Source organism: Schistosoma haematobium, chromosome ZW (genome assembly GCF_000699445.3).
Source record: "Schistosoma haematobium chromosome ZW, whole genome shotgun sequence".
Classification (NCBI taxonomy): Eukaryota; Metazoa; Platyhelminthes; class Trematoda; order Strigeidida; family Schistosomatidae; genus Schistosoma; species Schistosoma haematobium.
Window position 1 is genome coordinate 26975035 of NC_067195.1, and position 21849 is coordinate 26996883.

Here is a 21849-nt window from a genome sequence, read left to right on the forward strand (position 1 = left end):
CTAATTCCCTAAGAAAACTTTAACCAGAAAAAAATAATTTAAACCATTTAAAATCTGTCCTGGGAGTTATAAGGTCTTCATTTAGAAGAGTTGTGACGCCTCATGGTGTGGGCCGAGTTCCTTCGGAAGTCACGAGGCTGATGTTCTAACAACCAGAGCAACCATTAATTTAGGTGCATTTAATGCTCTTACAATGTGGGAAACCGGGAGAGTCTTCCAAATTGCTGCAGAAATGAAGAGATACAACCTGAAGGTGCTTAGAATCAGTGAAATACATTGGACGCAGGTTGCACAACAACGGCTAACTTCAGGGGAGCTTTTGTCATGCCCCGGCCATAAAGAAGAAAATGCCCCACATACAAAAGGGGTTGCATCGATGCTATCCAAACAAACACAAAATGCATTTATAGGACGAGAATGTCATGGAGCAAGGATCATCAAAGCCTCCTTCAGAACAAGGAAAGAGAGCATTTCAATGAACGTCATCCAATGCTACGCGCCTACCAACGAATACATTGAAGGTGCTCAAGATCAGCTCTACGATAGGCTGCAGTCAATCGTCGAGAAGTGCCCAACAAAGGACCTGACCATTCTGATGGGAGACTTAAATGCCAAGGTTGGAATGGACAACACCGGATATGAAGACATCATAGGACGACACGGACTGGGAGAAAGGAACGAAAATGGTGAGAGATTTGCAAACCTATGTGCCTTCAATAACCTGTCATAGGCGGCACTATATTCCTACCTAAACGCATACACAAAACCACATGGACTTCACCGGATCACACTACACAGAACCAAATCGACCATATCTGGATCAACAAAAAGTTCGGAAGATGGAGGGTGTGAGAACCAAGAGAGGAGCTGATATAGCATCAGATCATTACTTGCTGGTTGCCAAGATGAAATTGAAACTCAAGAAGCACTGGACAACGGGGCGGACAACATCACAAAAGTTTAGTACAGCTTTTCGTCGTGATACTTACAAACTCAACAAATTCAAGGTAGCCGTCAGCATTAGGTTCCAGGCCTTTCACGATTTACTCAATGGAGAAGGAACTACTGTGGAGAGCAACTGGAAAGGGATAGAGAAGGCAATCACTTTAACATATCATGAGGTTCTGGGCCTCAATAAGCACCACCACAAGCAATAGATCGCTGTTGATGCACTGGATAAGATTCAAGAAAAAAGGAACAAGGAAGCAACAATCAATATTAGCCTAACAAGAGCAGGGGAAGACAAGGTACTAGCTAAATTTAAAGAAACAAACAAACAAGTGAAGAGGAGCATCAGTACGGCAAACGTAAATATATGTGAGATCTAGCAATGACGGTGAAAAAGGCTGCAAGAGTAGGAATCATGAGACAATTGTATGATATAACAAAAAAGCTCGTTGAAAATTATCGTAAACCAGAACGACCAGTGAAAAGCAAGGAAGGCGAGGTAATCACCAACATTGAAGAGCAACGAAACAGGTGGGTAGAACACTTCAAAGAACTCTTGAATCGACCAGCTCCACTGAACCCACCCAACATCGAAGCAGCACACACGGACCTCCCAATCAATGTTGGCCCACCAACAATTGAAGAAATCGGCATGGCCATCAGACGAATCAAGAGTGGCAAAGCAGCAGGACCAGACAACATTCCAGCAGAGGCACTGAAAGCAGATGTGGCGGTAACTGCAAGGATACTCCACATTCTCTTCGATAAGATTTGGGATGAGGAACAAGTACCAAAAGACTGGAAAGAAGGACTTCTGATCAAAATACCGAAGGCGATTTCAGCAAGTGTGATAATTACAGGGGCATCACTCTTATCTAAATATCAGGAAATGTCTTCAAAACGGTTTTTTTTTAAACAGAATGAAGGATTCCGTATGGAACAATCAATTGAATGAAATTCATCACTCTACATCAACTTCATTGACTACGAGAAAGCATTTGATAGCGTGGACACGACAACACTATGGAAGCTTCTTCGGCACTACAGCGTGCCTGAGATGATATTCAATATCATACGGAATTCCTATCATGGATTAAACTGCGAAATCGTGCATGGGGGACAGCTGACAGACTCGTTTGAAGTAACGACTAGTGTCAGGTAAGTTTGTTTGTTCTTACCCTTTCTCTTTCTCCTGGTGATCGACTGGATCATGAAGACGTCAGCATCTGAAAGGAACCTCAGTAGCAGTAGGTCAACATACACAAGGGGAAAAGCAAGATTCTCCGATACAACACAGCATGCACCAATCGAATCACACTTGACGGAGAAGCTTTGGAAGATGTAAAAACGCTTACATATCTGAGCGGTATCATTGATGAACACAGTGGATCTGATGTGGATGTGAAAACGCGGATCGGCAAAGCAAGAGCAGCATATCTACAACTGAATAACATCAGAACCCCAAATACAAATGTCGAGATAATTCGACTGTATGGGTCGCAAACGTGGAGAATTACGAAAGTCATCATCCAGGAGATACAAGTTGGAGAATGCTGGTCAGCGGCCTATGCTCCACTGGGAGTAACAGGCGTAAGTAAATAATTAAGTACTATTTTTCAAGAACGTTTAGACCGTTCTACTATCTGGTGTTTTTTAAAATCTCCAAATATTATATGAGGTAATGCTTCCCTATTTTTGTATATACTAATATATTTATTGAACCATTGTGTGATTGCACAGCTTCAGTTAATGACATCTCCGTAAAGAAAATTTGTTTACTTAACTGCCTTTAGCAACTAAAGTTTAACTGTGCTTGTACCTGTTTAATACTATGCTGGCTTCATAATTTTGATTTTTTTTTGTACAAATGTGGAAATGCTTATTTGTTGAATATTTCTTTCGAATTTCGGTGGAATTCATTTTTGAACAAAACGTGTATCTAATTTCTGTAGGTTTACCTGCTCCGAGCAGCAAGATTATTAGGCGAATTTGCTCTAGAGCAACAGAACATTATCGAAGAACCAGCGAATCAAGACGTTATTCATCAAGTAAGCTAAATGATCTTTACTGTTTGATTATTAGAAACCTCACAGGAATTTATTTCAGAATTTAAAATCAGTAGACGAATTAGTTATTTTCTCTTATTTCAAGACTTATTTTATTCCTTAATCAAAATATTGCTCAAATACATTTCATGATGCTCAACAAGATTGAAAAAATGCTATTAAACCGTTATTACAATAGTTATCAACCTCAGTATAGTTTGTTTTAGGTTGTGTACATTAGTGTATGTCAGTCAGTCAGTCAGCTACAACGTAGGACCAGGCTCATATATGCATCGGTCCAAGTTGCCATACATCATTAACACAACAAGATCAACAACAAATTCATAGAAGTAGTTACTTCAATGATATCAATATATAGAAGAAAGATTGTGTATGAGGATATATTACAGCAAGAAAAATATGAAGCAATTTTAATCTCAAAGTTTAAGGGAAGACAAAGAGTGTATACACCTATACCACTGTGATCGATTCTGAGTCATGTCACCAAGAATCTCCAACCATTGGTTACGATAGTCACGCGGACTCCAACCAAGTAATCTGCATCTACCAACATGGCTCAGACTAGAAGTTAGTGACTTCAAGCACTGATGCCACGTTTTGGTTTGGTCGCCTTTAACTTTCTTCCAACCATCCCGAACAGCGGTTAGCATTGCATGTCGTGGTAATCGGTGTTCGGGCATACGTAACACGTGGCCCAACTATCTCAGTCGATGAAGATTCACAACCTCATCAACTGATTTACCATCATTCCCTAATAACCTACGTCTAACCTCATTATTACTTACCTGGTGATCAAGTGTAGCAAGCTGCTTACTAGTAGTCTGGCAATATATACTCTGGTTGTATGTACAATTTCTTATATGATTCTAAAACATATCTTCATTATGCAGTTCAGTGTGGACTGTATTTTATCGGTTAAGTGCGCTAATCGACTGAACATTTTGTTGAACTATATCACCTAGATGATCAAAGTTTAGCAGCAGAAAATCATGTTTGTTAAATGTTTTTTCTGGTATCAAAATCTGCGTTCTTTAGCAGTAGAAAATCTTCATTTTAACTTAAGATGGTTTTTAACATATTTGTGTAATTTAATTGACCCATAAAACTTGTGAAATCGAAAGGAGCAAGATTATTATAATCAAAGCGCTATAGTTGTAATTAGTTCCAAGTGCATGTAGAATATATACTAAACGGTGCAAACAAAATGACCTGAGTGTTGATAAACCATAAAAGAAATATGTTGATTGAATTTTAAAAACAGCAAAAACTGTTGCAATCGCTTGCTCGCAACAGACAGTTCTTCATAATGAAATACGCGTCGTTTCTTAGAACAAGCAGTCTTGAGATGGTGGAGAAGATTTGTAGCTCAGGTGAATGATTTTTGGTGGAGTTTTTTTCTCTGAGCTGGATGGTTTGGTCCTGGAGTTTTCATCGTTCTTCTGAACGACATCATCAGCACAAACTTCAGATAGAAGTGAAGTATTCGAATTTCTCCATGTGTTTCACAGCTTGTTCTGTCCACCTCAATGTTGATTGGTTCTTATTGACCTTAAACTTATCATTGTTCACTTCTTTGTTTTGGTTGTGTCTCCGATTGGTTTGATTTTTGTTCCTATATTTATGAATGATTTTCCTGATTGGTTGATAAATTGGGTTGATTTCAATATGTTTGCTGATTGACCTGAGTGCCAGGCTTCTAAATATTCTCTGGTGTTTTTGGAGTTTCCTCTGTCTACATTTTTCCAATCGAATGAGTGTCCATAGTTATCCACGTGTATTGATATGAGTGAAGAGATATCATGGCCTTTGACTGCTGATCGATGTTCATGTAGGCGAAGGTGGAGGGGGCGTCCGCTTTGTCCGATAGTGTTTGTCGCAGTTGGTACAGTTTATTTTGTAGATGATGTTTGATTTGTTTTCCTTTGTCATTTCATCCTTTGGTTTGCATAGGATTGATTGTAGTGATTTTGTCGGTTTGTGTGCCACACCTATCCCGAAGGTTTTCAGCAGTCTCGTTGTGGTTTCTGATATTCCTTGTATGTACGGTAGGGTGATCCTTTTGTTGATTCTTGTGCTTGACTCGGGTTCTAATGCTGCGTGCGGTTGGTGTTTTTTGATGAAGCTGATTGGGTAGCCATTCTTTTGAAATATGTCCTTCAGGTATTTCTCATTTTTTCGTGCTGCAGTGTGTCCTCGCCCTCTTGAACAATGTGTGTACGCAGTTGATTTTGTGAGCTCTTGGGTTGTTGCTGTTGTAGTTGAGAATTTGATCTGTATGGGTCGGTTTCCTATATACTTGAGTTTTCAGTCTATACAACTCGTCTTGAACCCTTCTTTTTACCATCCTCGATCTATTTTCTTAAGTATACCATTTTTTGAATTTTAGATGTGGTGCGCTCTTTTGCGCGAAACTCAATCAAGACGAGCTGAAGGTATCAAAAGTGGTTACCAGGCTGAAGCTTTCCTGACACTTGCATCGTTCGCTGAAGCATGTGGTATTGATGCGATCGCGGATAATCATCCCTACTCAACTGTTGATGGCAATCCCGAAGAAAATTCTTCAACGGAATCGCATAGTGAATTTATCGATCGTCTCACCAAGTTATTTGTGTTGATTATTCCACAGTGGTTAAAACGTGGGAAAAATGCTACACAAAATAAAAATTTAGAAGTCGGTTACGGATTTTAAACCTATTCATTCTCAACATAATCTTTTCTGAATAGCTTTCAGCTTTATATTTAACCATTTTACACTGATTAGTTTGCCACACATGTATTTATCGCTGTTGAGGTGTATTCCTCTAAAGTTTCAACGTCCTTGTGAGATTACTTAACGAGTGCTGTTTATCCGGTTTTATTGTCTTCGTAATTGCTACATATACTTTAAAAATAAGTGTCATACTTTTTCTTCTCAAGATTCCATAAACTTACACAACCTGCGTACGTCAAATACTCATTGACATTCAAGGGGGACTGAAATAAAATCATTAAACTTTGTATTGTGATTATAATAATCAGTATTTTCCAGTTTTCATCTCTTAAAGGCCTATGACCTAGGTACTTTGTACTATCTCATCAATCGAAAAATAGACATATTGTAGATCAATTTTGCCAGTTTTCTGTTAGAAGTCTCATATGGATAGATGTCCCGATACCTGTACGTAGTGTACATTTATTTCGTCTTTATTTACTCTAATAATCAAACATTGTTGGGCATCTTCATTATTGAAATTAACAGAAAAACTTTCTTTTTTTTTTAAAGAATTTGAAACTTAACACCAAACTCAATGAGTTCGAACTCGAACAGGCTGTCAGAGCTGTCGGGATTATATGGCCGCTTAACGCTACGAAAGAACATTGTAAGTCACTCAGTATGTATATAGTGGAAACAAAACGTTCTGTTTTGTCAGATACCCACTTTGCTAATGAATTGATGAGCGGGAACTCACGCTTAATAACGAGTATGAAATGATTTATCCAAACTGAGAAACTTCCCCTCTTTCCTTACCTTTGTATGATCAAAGTAACAACACATTCTTATCACGTGTAATTTGGGATTTTTTGTCAATTTGTTGAATACTAAACGACGTCAAAAGAGGAATAATTTACTGGGTATATTTATGAAATTTCGAAATTCAGCTTCTCACTGTGTATAACCACAAAGAGATCAATATACGTCATGTAACAAGGGGTTGTTGATCTTATTTTTAGATGTGATTCTACCCAGTCATATTTTGTAATTTCTGAGAAATTTTAAATTTATTTTATAGTATATATATAATATTGAATAAAGCCATTAATAATAACAATAATAATAATAATAAGCTTGAGCATTTTAACATTAAAATCTTATATTCTTACGTCTTAACGAATCCTTCTGATGATCTTTCTGTTGGGACGGCTCTCGAGAACTACGACGGAGCCGAGGAGTTTCATTCAATCAGAACGCAATGGGGGTTTCTAGGATATCAACATGGCGTGCTACTACTGGTCAATAGCATAACATGCCTCTGCGGATATTGGTTGAATATCTGACTTTCTGTACATTTTGATTCTTGCCCAACAAACACTTTCTCCAGTCTCCTTATTTGCGAGTTGGAGGGTTCAAGCGTTCGAGTGCTCAAGTTGTTTGCGGTAGATATAACAACTGGCGACGGGGATGGGATTCGAACCCTCGCGGTAAAATCCAAATGGATTAGCAGACCATAACACTTTCATTCTGGGGGCGATCCAATATCTGATACTATTCATACACTTTTTAAATTTGCTAGTTTTTTCTCACATCAGCTATAACTTCCATTAAATCATGAAGTGTTTCTACATGATAAGGCATTCCAATTTTCCTTGTTATTTCAAATAACAATTTATTCAATTTCTCCTTTTTAATTGTATATCATTTCAGTGCATCGTTTCGCTGAAACAATAATCCTATTGAACAATGTTATGACCCAAACTGGGAAACATGTTCAAATCTCTTGCTTGGCAAGTGCATTAACAATACTTGCGAAGTAAGCATTTTTATTGTTTACCAAACTATTACAATCTATTTTTCAAAATGCAATTAAACAATTATCCTTTTTATGAATTTTATAATTTAATGATAGGCTGAGTCCAGAACAAAGTGCGCATATAGTCGATTGTGCCGGCAAATCAGTATCAAGGTGTTTCTCAGAGTTAGGATTAAAAGAGTTCATTGGCAAACTAAAAAAATCAGCCGAAAACCAAAAATCCCAGTTACTCAGAGAACATGCTCTGAGGACAGTCGCAGGAATTCTAAGACATCCAAGTAAGCAATCTTTTTGACGGTTATTCTGAGTTTCTCGATCATGAGCATTCAAACCATGTTTCAAGACTTTGGATTTAACATTATTATAGTAAATGGTCTATTAGGTTTCCATTGTCTTTTTAGGACAAATAAAACATTTTAAGGTTATGGTTGGTAATTTTCTGGAAGTAATATTAATAAGTAACTAATTCATTCATTGGGTATTTAAGTATTAGTCACAAGTCCGAGGGCAAATGCTTCTGCTCGAAATAGATAAAGCGTGGTTCAAATGTGGAACCTAAAGACTGCAAGTCTCACATCCTTAAAAAAAATCCACTAGTTTACATTGTTATCACTTGGCATAGAAAGCTTGTGTCTGGGGGTCATACCACAACGTTGACGTATTCATGAAATAATGTGCTTTAATAACAGATGCATTACGCTGCAACCATGTTTGGTTTGGCATAAAATTTGTAGTGCATATATGTGTAATGAATTTGAGTGGAAAAATTGTTATGAGGGTATTTTTCACATGAATACTAATACTTTTTGTCATTAAACACACCATAACTAGGTAGATCAAATTTCTTACCCGTATCTTAAAGTCCGAAATATATTTATTCATCTTTCCAAAACAAATAACTGGCTCAACAATAGTTTTTTAAGTGCATATTTCACCGTTTTTTGGTTTTAAGGTTTCATGAACCTTTGCAAGGATTCAATTCGTCAGCTCTTACAATCATTTTCGAATGATGGCGTTCAAGCTTTGCGTGATTGGGCTTCTCAACTCATGACCTCACTTTGATGGACATTACGGATGTATTTACTCTGTACGTGGTAATATTTTGAATCAACGACACATCTTCTGTATGAGTCAGTTTAAAAATTAACCATTTAATATACTTATTGAAGCTTCATCTACTATTCTAATGTCTAATTTAATACAATTCCATAAAAGACGCTTCGTTTAACCTCTGATTCTTGTCAAACAAAAACAGTCGTTATAAACTGAACATTTTATTTTTCGAATTACGGTTAGAAATTTTATACGGTGTTTCGTCCTATATTCAAACGACAAAACCTCCAACCGACCACTCAGCTGCCTATTAAAGAAAAAAACTTTTATTAAATATACACTACAAATGTACTTTAACATGTATGAACAAAGCAATAGGCTTACAATGCGTATGTATGTACACCCAACAAAAATTGTATACTTTTGAGCTAAATACATAATTACTCCAGTAGAATTTCACAAGTCCATTCCTTCAAATACGTATTATAATTAGAAGATTAGAATACTGTAGTATGGGCAAGTAAGCATATAATTGCCACACTAGCACTTGTTCAAGTACTTAGTCACATTAACTTCCTAGTTGCTTTCGGCGATCAACCTCAGGTACGACCTCTTGCTGGTCAAACGCTTTAATATGTGACGTCATAGAAAACCTTAGATGAGTATTGTGGAGACTTGGATAACAATCCGTTTACATTATGTTTTCTTCATGTTACATCAATCCTCACAGTAAATATTGTCCTACACAAAACAAAAACCAAAAGCAGCTCGAGGAACATAACTGCGAGAAATTTCTTTACTTCCATACCATTTCTACAGTCAAATTTCCAATAGTAATTTCAACAAGCTGGAAATATCTACAACTTTAATGGCCGGGTCGATTTGAATACAGAAAGGCTGGGTCAGGAAGAACGACCTGGGAGCGTGACCGCAGAGCCCAAGGGACAACTGCTTGAGGCCGGTCGCGCACGGCCTTATTGTGGAAAGTTTTTAATGTCTTAGCTCCGTTCTTTAAAGGGCCTTACCGCCGGAGACGGAAATCCGTGAGGTAAGGTGAGGTGTGACATTTTTTAGGGTCGACCTTTTCTAACCCCACCCCTCCTTGTGGGAAGGCAGCATCGCTGCAGATGCTGGTTGTCCGAGGTAAACACCTTACTGCTGTCACATCTCTCTACAGTCAGCAGTACGACTTCGCCCTCAGACCTTGAGTTGCTGCTTTTAGTCTTACCGTTCACCAATCGACCTGCCTGGCATGGTAGAACCTACAGGAACATATGTTCCAGCCAATATAGCCCGGTTGGGTCATCACGATAGGCAAGCCCGACCACCGCGTCAAGGTAGCAGCTTCGGTCAGCCACCTCGGTCCTTCGCTACACGGTATCCATTAGATTGTTATGATAACAATAGCTAATATTACAGACGTTGATATCGAATACCAGTCATTTTATGGACGCGATCAGGTTGCTGCAAATTTGGGTTTACATAAATGAATTCAATATATTTTTAACAATCTCTGAATAAAGTACGTACTCACAGTAGATACTATTTACTTACTTGACGTGGTTCTATAAATGAAAGCCAATCAGATGCGTAAGTCGGTAGTAAACCCATAGTGTGGCACTTGTACATGGCTAGTGCTAGTATAACTAGGTTGCCAAGTACATACACAAAGCATTGTATTGTAGCTTGACTTCCCTCGATAAGGTTAAATGCTGTACAGAAAAAATCAAGAAAATCTCGAATTACTCAAGTTTACAACTGTTGATAAATCTTAGTAAGGGATAAACATACATCCAGTAGACCTAAATTAATTGACTGCCTTTCTGGATCAAAGTTATCACTACAAAACTACTTCCAAATTTACCCCAAGGGATAGGAATCTGTCTAGCATTATGAAAAATTAGGGTGTTATGGTTTTCGTAAACTTTAAATCAAAACCTGATCTTAATTAGGTGAAACAGTTGTCTTCGGAAATTATATTATTAAAATTTAACCTTAAAGTTAATGAGTAAACATTAATGAATGACTGATCTATCACGAGTATAATTGCATATTTCACAGTACTGAAAACCTGCTGATATACTTTATCTCCATCCAATTAGTCGAAGTGTTGCATTTAGAGACTATATATTTAAATCCCTGAACAGACATACCAGATTTAGGTTGTTAATAGGGTCATTTTGAGACCATCAAAACCCTAGTGTGAGCGTTTGTAAATGAAGGGTTGCTGATATCACCGATTGTAGGTAAAACTCTGAATTGCTAAATGGTATTTTAACCGGTTTCCTCACATAACGAAGATGTAAGTGACCTACATCTCAGTGTCTGATTATCAACACATACAAGCTACTTACAGGCCTTCACACTCACAATGAATCCGCCTTCTTTTCAATATTGCAAGTGGTCAAATGTAAATGCTTAAGGGGAAATTGCCCACAAAGGAATGGAACCTATACGAGACGAAGTCGGGATGAAACGAAAGCATGCAATAGCCAGTCACTCTAAAATGTCATTGATATTTTGCTCTTACTGTTTCACGATACACACAATACGAATAGGATATTATAAAGCTCACTTCTTGAAAATATCCACTAGGGAAGTTCACAGACTATTTTATATGAGCGCTTATATTTTTTGCGTAGAGTAATATATATTGCGGAGCCTTAGTTTTTGTACTGGACAGTATCAACATTGACTTCATTTTGAATCCATCAAGTAGCAGCTAGTGATGTACAGAACAAAAATGCAAGCTCCGTAATAAAACCATTTTGGGTTGGGTAACTCAATAATATCCACCTCGGCAAAAATTTCAATTATTTCAGCTTTATTTGTGCACTTAGAACTTAGTTATATACATATTTACGTACCATTTACAAATTTTAGTCAAGTTGCAAACAGAGAAACATGGATGAAGAGTACTTTTTCCAACAGATCATCAGCCTCTACAGTTATACATTAAAATCAATGTTCTGAAGAAATGATTAAATTTAAGGTGAATACATCGTTGTAGCACATTAATTTGAGATTGTTAGTAAAACAAAATAACTTTGTTTAAAAAGAAATGACTAGCGTGTGATGTCAACTTGAATCAGTTCATAGGTCAAGTGAAATTATGAGGTCAACAACCAGAATGAATTTAGATAACATTGGGTGATGTAAACAGTGGTATAATTACAAATGTTTCAGTATAGGGGTTGTGAAGATTGTTAAGTTTTGATTGAGATTATGAACCATTAACACCATTGGATGCCGGCTCAGTGGTCCAGTAGGTTAAGCGTTCGCGCGCGAGACTGAAGGCCCTGGGTTCGTGAATACACACTGCTGAGGAGTCCCGCAATAGGACAAAACGGCCGTCCAGTGCTTACAGGTTTTCAATGGTGGTCTAACATTAAACGGTTCATGATCTCATACAAATGTTTCGTTGGAAATTGCGTAATGTACAGAGTTAGATGAGTTGCATAAGAAATAGTACAGTGTTGATCAAATTGTGTTTAAAAGACTGTCATATATACTAAGCAATAAAGGTGAATCTGTAATTACGTCGATTACTGACTTGTTGGGTCTGCTTTGGTCAAGGTGTAGGAAAAGGTTGGACATTTTTCGGACGCGAAGTTTCAGTTTTTAACCCAAGTAGCTTTTGCTTCCATCGTTTAGAGGACTGATTCTGATAAATCTAGATGGATTGCCATCGACATGGTAAGTTACTGTAAGCTATTGTGTGGTGCAAGCTGCGTAACACTTTTGAACTAAATGTCACAGGATAGGTATACTGACTGCTTTAAGTACCCCCTTGATAAATCATGCTGGGAGGTTAATTAGTAAGAAAAAATATATTTGTTATGTCCGAATGAGTAGAAAAATCAAGTCTAAATTTTCTGACGATTCGTGACTTAGTGCAAGCCACTTCTTCAGAGAACAAATAAACACGCTAACCCGTTCAAAAAGTACAAAGCAAGAATATTTGGTGCGATAAATCAAAAACATGTCTGAACAATCCAATGAAATATTATTCCAGTCAAGGTGATTTATGTGAAGCATGTTTGTACATCTACATATCTGAACCGAATTAGTGGTTTCATGTCACTAGCCAAAATACTTGATTCTATATGTAACATAAACAAGTTGGCTACAATTAGGAACAAAGGGATCCCATTGCTACCCCATTTACCACACATTCACCACTCGTCAACTTCTAGAACACAGGCGTCCGACAATGATGACCTTACTTGTCTAAGACGCAGCATTTGACTTTGTAGACCGAGAGGTTCTGTGGCAGTGTCTGTCATTGAAAGTGTACCGCAGGAGTACATAAGCCTAGTGGGGGCTCTTCACTCAAACACCACCAGTCTAGTCAGAGATTATGGCGAACTGTCATCTGATTTTGCACCTCCAAGTGGTAACCGGCATGGCTGTCCATTATCTCGATTTTTGTTCAATCCCACCATAAACTTCCTGCCGGAAATAACTTCCTCATCGACTGAATTTTTGGGGATTAGTCTCCCAATACGAGGTCCACCCATCGACTTAGAATACGCAGATGATAGTCTTGTTTGATGAAGACGCTGATAAAATGCCATATTTTGGTAGCACTGAACAGCAATGCCAGGATATCTGGGATGCGTTCCTCTCCCTCTAAATGCAAGTTGTTTCTTCAGGACTGGTCTGCGTCAACACCTGAACTAAGTATAGGGAGTGAAGTAGTCGAACGCGTTGGCAACTTCACTTATCTTGGAAGTCTGATCAACCCTAATGGGCTGGTATCGGACGAAATCTCAGCACATATCCAAAAAGCTCATTTGGCTTTTGCCAACTTACATCACCTACGGCTTAGGCGATATATCCGTCTATCAATTAAGGCACGAGTATGCTGCTCAGCAGTTCGTTCTGTTTTACTTTATGGCTGTGAAACGTGGTCATCAAGAGTAGAAGATACTTGTAGGTTACTAGTGTTTGATCACAGATGCCTTAGAAATATTGTCAGCATCTGCTGGGATCACCGGGTAAGTAATAGTGGGGTTAGACGTACGGTATCAGGGAATGACGGTGAATCAGTTGATTTTTTTTCAAAACATTGATTTTAATGTATAACTGTAGAGGCTGATGAGAAATTGTTGAGGATATTTTTCTTTCATATATTTACATCCATAGATAAAAGCGTTCTGTTGGTGGAGCAGTTTATTGGTCGAACCTCTCAAATTTCAGCCAGTAGGTTACAAGTTCGGATAGTGTTTCATTACAGGTTAACGACCAGGTAGTATCACGCCCATTTAAAGTTTTCTTTTTTTTAGTGATGCACAAACCTGTATTTGCCAAGTGAATTACGTCACAATGTACCACTCTGAATATGTCAACAGAATTAGGAAATTCCGTATAATAAAATAACCTATAATGATAATCACTGGTTAAATAATAGAGTAGGACGGGTTTTGAACTTGTGACCAATTGGATGAAATCCGAGTTTGTTGACCACTTAGCTACAAGAACCTTATATGGCTTGAAAACGTTTTTTACGTACTCAGGATATGGTTAAAATATGCATTCAAATACAAGGGTTCCGCTTGCTATGGTCTAAGGTGGTATTTTTAGGGACTAGATATGATCATAGTTATTTTATTGATCGTATCTTCAAGTAATGGAAGATACGCATCGCTAAAGTTCGAAATTTTATAAAACAAACGGTGTCACAAGTTCTTTCTTTGCTACTCATCAAATAAACTACTAAGATTGTATCAAAAATATGATTAAGAAACTGTGATGGAAACCTTACTAGCTTGTGCAGACAAAAGAGCTTGTAATGGGCGTAAAAATAACATAATTACAGACATCAGGGGAAATATCGATATTGAACTGCCTGAAATCCACATGATGAACAGATTCATTGGAACTTGCCGGAACGGTCCCAATGCAATGTTCCAACTTCGCTGACGCATCAGATGTGGGTCCGAGTCACGGACGGCAGTGGCTGGGAAAGAACGATCAACATATCCTGGGGGATGCTTCAGTTCGGGAGTATTGATTTGGTTTGGAGCAGTAATACGTGTTCTGAATATGAAATTATTTGTCAATATATATATACATATACATACTTCGAGCTGAAATCGAAAGCCCATTTTTTAGACAGAAAGCTGAAAACGCTGCTTTCATTAAACGAAATACACGGTGTCATTGCCAACACTTGTTTAAACAGGCGGATAGTTGATGATATTCTTTGCAGAAAATTTATTACGGTTGTAAACGACCTTCAGGCACAACTGAATTCTTTTTTATTATTTATGTATTGATGGAGTTCAGTAGTTTAGGTAAAAGACTTTTTATGGACTCCAAATTGATTCGTTTGAGCTTTACCCCGGAAAATGTAAAATCTGTAACAAATTATTAACAATTTGACCAGTTGATAGATTGCATATTCAAAGGATCATAGTAGTATGTAGAATATGTCGCCAATTAGTTTTTGTAGGCGTCAAGGTAATATCTGATGGCCTTTCAAAAGCACTAGCTTGAAACGACCTTGGATGTAATATATGTGATCAGTAGCGTGCATAAAATTATTTTTATTGGCTTACTACTACATATATTAGTGAAGCTAAATGTTCATTAAAGTATGACATTGTCACCCAAAATTATTTTTCTGAGACTTGCCAGAAATGACCCTATTTCGCACAGCATTAACTTTATTTTTCCTATCGAGAATAATCACATTATTTGGGCCATAACTGGGGGAAGCGGGTTGTCCCACTACACCTAAACGGTCAGGATTCTTGGCTTTCACACAGGCTTATCAAACGGTGACTACATAGCACACCATACAGAACCAGTAAATGATTTGAAACTAATAAATAATCACCTTTTTCTTTTCACTACTTAAGTTAAGTACTATTATTAGTGTACCTCAGAAAATTTACTAGTGTGACTTTTCGATTTCGAGGTTTTCAAACGTTCACCAGAAAGCTGAAAACATACACACAACTTTAATGGCCAGGTCGATTTGAATACAGAAAGGCTGGGTCAGGAAGAATATCACGTTTATTAGCCGGGAATCCACATCCCTTTTAGGATAATGTAAACACCAAGCATATATAATAATAATACTGGTTTCAGTGACTAACTAACACGTAATCTGCCCCGTGAATAATGTATAGACGCATCGTACTTCAGTGACTAATCGTAATTCAATGCAACTTAGCTGACTAATACAGATTTGTGTACTGGGTCCTCAACAAAACTATTTTAATAAGAGCTAGTAAACCTACTAAACCATCCAAATGAAATTTTTGGGGTAGATTCGTCTTTACACGATTACAGAAGTGTGAGCCTTGTAGTGTCACCTGAAGTAACGGAAAAACGAAGACTAAGGGTCAATTTCTTCGGGTTTACTTAATGATTGAGAGTTCATGATAATTCAAACAAGCCGGTTAGAAGAAAGTTAAACGATAGCTAATATTTTGGTAGCTGGAACTGATAGTAGTGATTAACTAATACATAGCTAATACAGATTAGAAAGTAATCAAAGTAACAAATGACCAGATCTTGAATCGCGAGTCAAAGTAATAGGTGTCGTCTTATGAGATCTATTCAGGAGTATGCCAATCACATAAAGCAACATACATGAGAGTTGATACACAATGCGTACGTAACGCCTGTAACGGAACTTTTTGAATATAACGCTTACACCGACATCCGATATTTAATATATCATTGGGACGAAATTAAAGAAACCTCTCAAATGATGTGGTCCTAGTTGAAAACACTCCAGTCATGCTTTATGTGGAAATTCAGAAATTTTCATCTCTTTGATCATGAATAATCCCATTAACTTTCAAAATATCTCTACCTTTCATTAAAAAAGGACGAGCTGCTTTTTTCATTCTTTTTTTTACTTTTGCCTTGCTAATAATGTCTATTTCTACTACAGCGAAATTTAAATGTTGAATCTCAAAGTCTTGGTATAATGGCAAAAAATCCAGTAGAAAGTTTGTTGTGAGTAGGCTGTGGATACCTATTTCCATCGACCCTATATTGCTTCCTTGCTACTTAGACAATTTTTTTAAAGTGTTGAAACCAAAAATAGATTTCGTGTTGTAAATTTGTGTTCATTGCTTCCGTTTACCCCATTTTATGCCTTTTGGGGATGAGAACCACTTGATATACAAAGTTTATTACCACGCTAAATTCGACTCATTTGGTTATACAAATGAGTTTCGTATTTGCGTAAACTGTGTGTATCGCACACCGCGTTTGTCCATTTATGTACTCAATGACAGTGTTTGTGACACGTTACAGAAGCCATGTTATATTTTTGGGCAAACACGGAGACTTTTACGATTTTGTGTAAGTTTGGTCTGGATGTCTACTTTCTAGTGAATGTATCTACAGGGATAGTATCAACATCTTGATTTTAAATTTCATTTGAAGCGGCGGCATTGTCGTTGACAAATACAAAAACGTCTAATTCTGTTGTCGAACACTCTAACGGAGCTGCCATTAAAATAGCGAATCTTTTCATTGTGCTTAATGATTATTTAAATACCCCGACTCCAGTCTGACTAAAGTTATGAATATTTAGTATATTCGTAACTTGCCTACTATAACCGTCTATATTTGATGGACTCCAAGGCATAACTAAAGTTCTATAAAATAATTATCAGTCAGACGTTCTTCCGCTTCAGACTTAAACTTAGTACATCACATAGTCAGTCACCTCGGTCCTTCGCTACACGGTATCCATTAGATTGCTATGATAACAATAGCTAATATTACAGACGTTGATATCGAATACCAGTCATTTTATGGACGCGATCAGGTTGGTGCAAATTTATGGATAATATGGTGAGAAAAACTGAGTTTCATACTACACTATCCGAATAACCATGAACTATAAATAACTTCTTTTGGAACGTACTCAGTGAACTTTAATCAGTAAATATAATAGAGGATGCAGAACTCTGAGCAAAGTGGTATAAAACCAAGTGTTTGTTTACTGTACAAGCAGAAGATAGATTCCTCAGACATGAAACTTTTTTTAGTGTGGAAACAACCCACAAGGAAAGAGATATCTTCTGAATATATAATTGAAGTACTTTCATCAATGAAGATTCCAGTTTCCTTATTCATGTCATTTGTCAGGTTGAACTGGAGCTAGTTTCTGCGATTCTGTGGTATATATAGTGTCTTGAAGAAAATCAGGTACGCCCATGCGGGAGCGGAATCATTGACGAAGTTCAAACAAAGTGATTTCTCATATGTACAGATTTAGCAGCTTCATAGACTACGGATAAGTTGATAGGCCGACAGAAAGAAGAAGAACACCGAGCTGAAATGGTAAAAGGATGCTACGGATTACAGGTGCTGAAATACAATTTTCGTTGAGTGGCCGGGTTTATACGATGCTATAACTATTATTCCTTTCATCTATAACATGTATTCATCTTACGCTAACTGTGACAAAAATGCCTTCCGAGCAAACCTTGCACTGGTAACGTTGAAGCGCATTTTTGGACAGTTTGACGGACGAACTTTCCATACAATCTTCAATAGTTTCATCCGTCCCCATTTAGAGTACGGAAACATAGTACTCCCCCCTCACTCCAAAAGGACAAGGTCACTTTGGAGCGAGCCACGAAATCAGTTCGAGGACTCAAATCTAAACCTTACGAAGAACGCCTCCATTCACTAGACCTTTACCCATTAGAGTATAGGCGTCTTAGAGGTGATTTATTAACGGCTTATAGTATTCTTAACACTTCTGGACATCCTCTTAAACACCTACTTAAGCTTAGTTCGAATAATAACCTAAGGGGTAACACCCAGAAACTGGAAACACAACATAGCAAGACAGAATGTAGACACAACTTCTACTCCTTAAGAGTTGTCAAAAGCTGGAATTCGCTGCCGGCAGAGCTAGTCCAAGCGACTTCTCAGGAGTCCTTCAAGAGGCAACTTGACCTATTCTTAAGGACCAAGGACAGCATCACACTATGATTTACCAATTTCTTTTCTCTTTTTTATTGTTAACATACCTAGGTTCCTGCCTGGAGGATTTGGTGATCCCCTGCTACTAGACACGGAAGCCTGTTAAGCGAAAGCTTCTTCTATTCCGTCCACAACCATTTGAACCATTTGAAGTAATAGGCAAAGAACAGGTTACTAATAAAATATGAATATGTTCTGCGTAACAGTGCGGAATTTTCTCATGCTCCTCTGATTGATTTGTTCATATATTATAAATCCTAACACAATTATGCCGAGATTGCATCTGGTGTGTAACGTGGACTCGACGCCACTTTGGGAAATATTTTGAAGACTACTCAGTATATATGAACGAATGAACTGATATTCACTTTTATAGATTATATTTATTTAGCAACCGTGCTTGGTATGCGTATTATGACCCAATAAATGTTGTAGTTTGTAGATCACGCCTGTAAACTTTTCGTGTACCTCGCCTTGCAGAAATATATTATGATATTATATTTCTCTATTCACGTACTCTTTATTTATAATGTTTACAAAATAATAATAATAATATAAGCTGAACGCTGCACATGGTCAAATAATTCATAAATTCAAAGTGTGCATCAGCGTCTTATGAAGTAATTAGTAGTCATACTCTAATATGAATGGAAGCCACCTGGGTTAACTTTGCCATAATGTGATATAAATCCGAAAGAAACAGGATTAAATTAGATGTATTACCGAGTTAGTTTTTGGATTTGAATAGCGTTATATATTGATTTGATATAAGATCAAAAATAATTGAATTCAAATTCGTAGCGTTGACTAAAATAATGATCAGTCGATAAAGTTGAAGATGGAACTTAATAACAGGCTGCGTTTTTTGTTGACCACATCAGTGTAGGAGTGTTGTCTAGATCGGTAATATGTGCATTTGTTACCGAATAACGGACCTAATCTCAAAACTGTAGATTTCCCATAGTGTGCCTACCTGACATATGAGACCTTGCGTACAAGTCACACCATTATCTATACTGACTCGTACTACATGACAGTCAGAATTGTGCTGTTTAGAACTTCTGGAAACAGAAATTGGGCCGGAGATAGATTATTATACCTATAGGAAAGGAATGAAGTTACATAGAGTGACCACGCCTGTACAGTTGGGGCATGTTCAACTGATGAAGTATTTCCATGTTCGCCATTTCTTTGATCCTCTCCACGTTTTAAAAGTTGGATGTAAATCTTCGCAGTTATCGTGTATTTGGGTTAAAAATATCATGTGGTTAACAGCCAATGTCACTACACTGCTCTGCCATTAGAATAAACATGACGTTAGTCCGATGCCAAAACATGTGGGGTTATAACGCGCTGGTGATAAAAATCCTCCGGATGCTAATAAACTTAAAGATAAATAAAAAGGAAAGCAGCAGTAAATAGGTGGAAAATACATATAGAAATTTCATGATGTTTGGTTTCATTCTCAACACACATACATCATTTGAGAGTTGAGAAAATAGGAATCAAGATAGCGCAGAATGATTAAGCAAAGAGATATTTCGGTGAATTACACCAAAACGTCAGAATAACTGGTGATTAACGGCCTGACGTATGAACAGTAAAAGTATTTGTACCTATATTATTAATAATTATAAAGAAAAACAAATCGTGTCATAGTAGTGTTGGTAATAGGAATATCTTTTATTGAAATCAGAAAGCCAGTTATTGTTTATGCTGATATGTTGCTCTTACACGTCGATCTGTAATTGCATTTAGAAAAATAGCTGCGGAGAGGAAGAATTCTAGCTAATGTCCCGGTTAGTTACATAAGTTTAATACAGTGTACCTAGTTACAAGAAGATTTTCTCAACATCGTTATGGCCTAACTATGATAGTGTTTGGTGATGCTATTAACACATATGCGTTGTCACCAAAACCTCTTTTAATACATTTAAATACTAATAATTGCATGCATCTTGGACAATTGACTTACATTAATTCTTTATAAATGAGTGCATCCGCGTTAGACATTCTCTAGACTCAATGTTTTGATGTCCTTTAAATTGAATAACTATAATCATGCACAAATATATGCGACTTTGTGCATTTTCAACCAAATGGGTCTTTAAAAAATGACAAATAATGAGTGCCCATGTCACTATCAGGGAGAGCGTAGATTATGACCAAGGGTAGTACAGCTCATTTTTATGATGATGATATGAGCATCATCGGTGTTAGTATGAGCTTGACAATGATGTTTTCAGTTTACAGGACATCTAATTGACTGCCTACATTGATAATTTACAAGAATGACTGTTTCTCAACACCCCTGATTAGAAAAACGAGATTCCAAGCTGTTAACTAAAGTCGCGTGAGATAAAATCATACACACACATCTATCTTATTTGCAGATAACTGCGGTAAAGCAATACTGTTTAATAATGGTTATCGGCCAATCTAGCGACCTAGTTCGTTTTAATAGTTTCTTCAATTTTATCAATAATATTCAGTGATTATCAAGTCCCATTAACTATACATGATGACATTCAAAAATCATTCTCAAGCAAGTCATGTTATGGTTATGAGTCGTTATCACATTTAAACTGGCAGTGCTGTCTCAAATACCTCAAACAATTCACGAATCCCACTGTATCATAAGCATGCTAACTAAGCACTTTATGATTTATGAAGTGGTTAGATTGAGAAGCGTGACACGGAAGCTGCTACTCACCTTTTGCCAAGTTGAGCGCTTTGAGCTGCAAATCTTATTTTGAGTAAAGCACACTACGTGCGACATCATCATTGAAGAATAAAACTAGTCCGTATGTACGTTGAAATGACACGGCAAAATAACATCCTTGTTATACATTCTGACATTTGTGTCGAACATCTGCTCGCGAACAATAAGTTTTACATTAGGACGTGTAAAATAAACATATATGGAGACTATGGTTAGATTTACAGACAATTATAGAGGCCATTTATATAACCGTAAACCCACTTTGTATATAAACAAACACATATATAGTATTGAAATCGAATCAAAGGTAACCGATTGGGATGACAGTAAATGCAAAGGGGATAGAAAACGTCAGTTAAAATGGTGAAAACCAATGTCATTAAATTCTTGGTGGTGCAGATAACCCGGCGATTTCGTAAACGGTTGATACAGAAGACCTATTATTTAAAGTTAATCGAGATGTTCAGTACGATAATACGGCGAAGTATCTAGTTAGCACCTAGATTAAAATTGTCTGTTTACATAATTCATGATTTCTTATAGTGCCTCGCCAAACGAGGCATAAATATACATAATTCTGGCT

General features: G+C 37.2%; 2 protein-coding genes across 4 annotated transcripts in view; one reads left to right on the forward strand and one right to left on the reverse strand.

The window, feature by feature from the left end:
• The window catches only part of MS3_00010335 (uncharacterized protein), a gene marked incomplete at its 5' end in the record, with an annotated part of 31558 nt that extends 22862 nt beyond the window's left edge, over window positions 1-8696 (forward strand). The window contains 6 exons of the mRNA XM_051218697.1: window positions 2901-2996; window positions 5401-5685; window positions 6277-6373; window positions 7417-7522; window positions 7619-7800; window positions 8475-8696. Coding sequence (XP_051070881.1) covers window positions 2901-2996; window positions 5401-5685; window positions 6277-6373; window positions 7417-7522; window positions 7619-7800; window positions 8475-8584 — 876 coding nt within the window. The remainder of the gene's footprint in view (window positions 1-2900; window positions 2997-5400; window positions 5686-6276; window positions 6374-7416; window positions 7523-7618; window positions 7801-8474) is intronic.
• EMC4_1 (ER membrane protein complex subunit 4) lies at window positions 1533-21329 on the reverse strand (the record flags this gene model as incomplete). Of its 3 annotated transcripts, none has more annotated exons than XM_051210866.1 (6): window positions 8781-8882; window positions 10130-10287; window positions 12129-12378; window positions 14343-14617; window positions 14662-14937; window positions 16181-16292. In XM_051210866.1, the coding sequence occupies 3 exons, from the start codon at window positions 14739-14741 to the stop codon at window positions 12374-12376; spliced, it is 360 nt and encodes a 119-aa protein (XP_051070883.1). The 3 variants fall into 3 exon arrangements, with proteins under 3 accessions (XP_051070882.1, XP_051070883.1, XP_012800116.2); XM_012944662.2 differs by lacking the exons at window positions 12129-12378; window positions 16181-16292 and adding exons at window positions 20117-20160; window positions 21258-21329 and having other exon boundaries at window positions 8847-8882; window positions 14662-14781; XM_051210865.1 differs by lacking the exon at window positions 12129-12378 and having other exon boundaries at window positions 1533-8882.
• Between the last annotated feature and the right edge of the window lie 520 nt (window positions 21330-21849).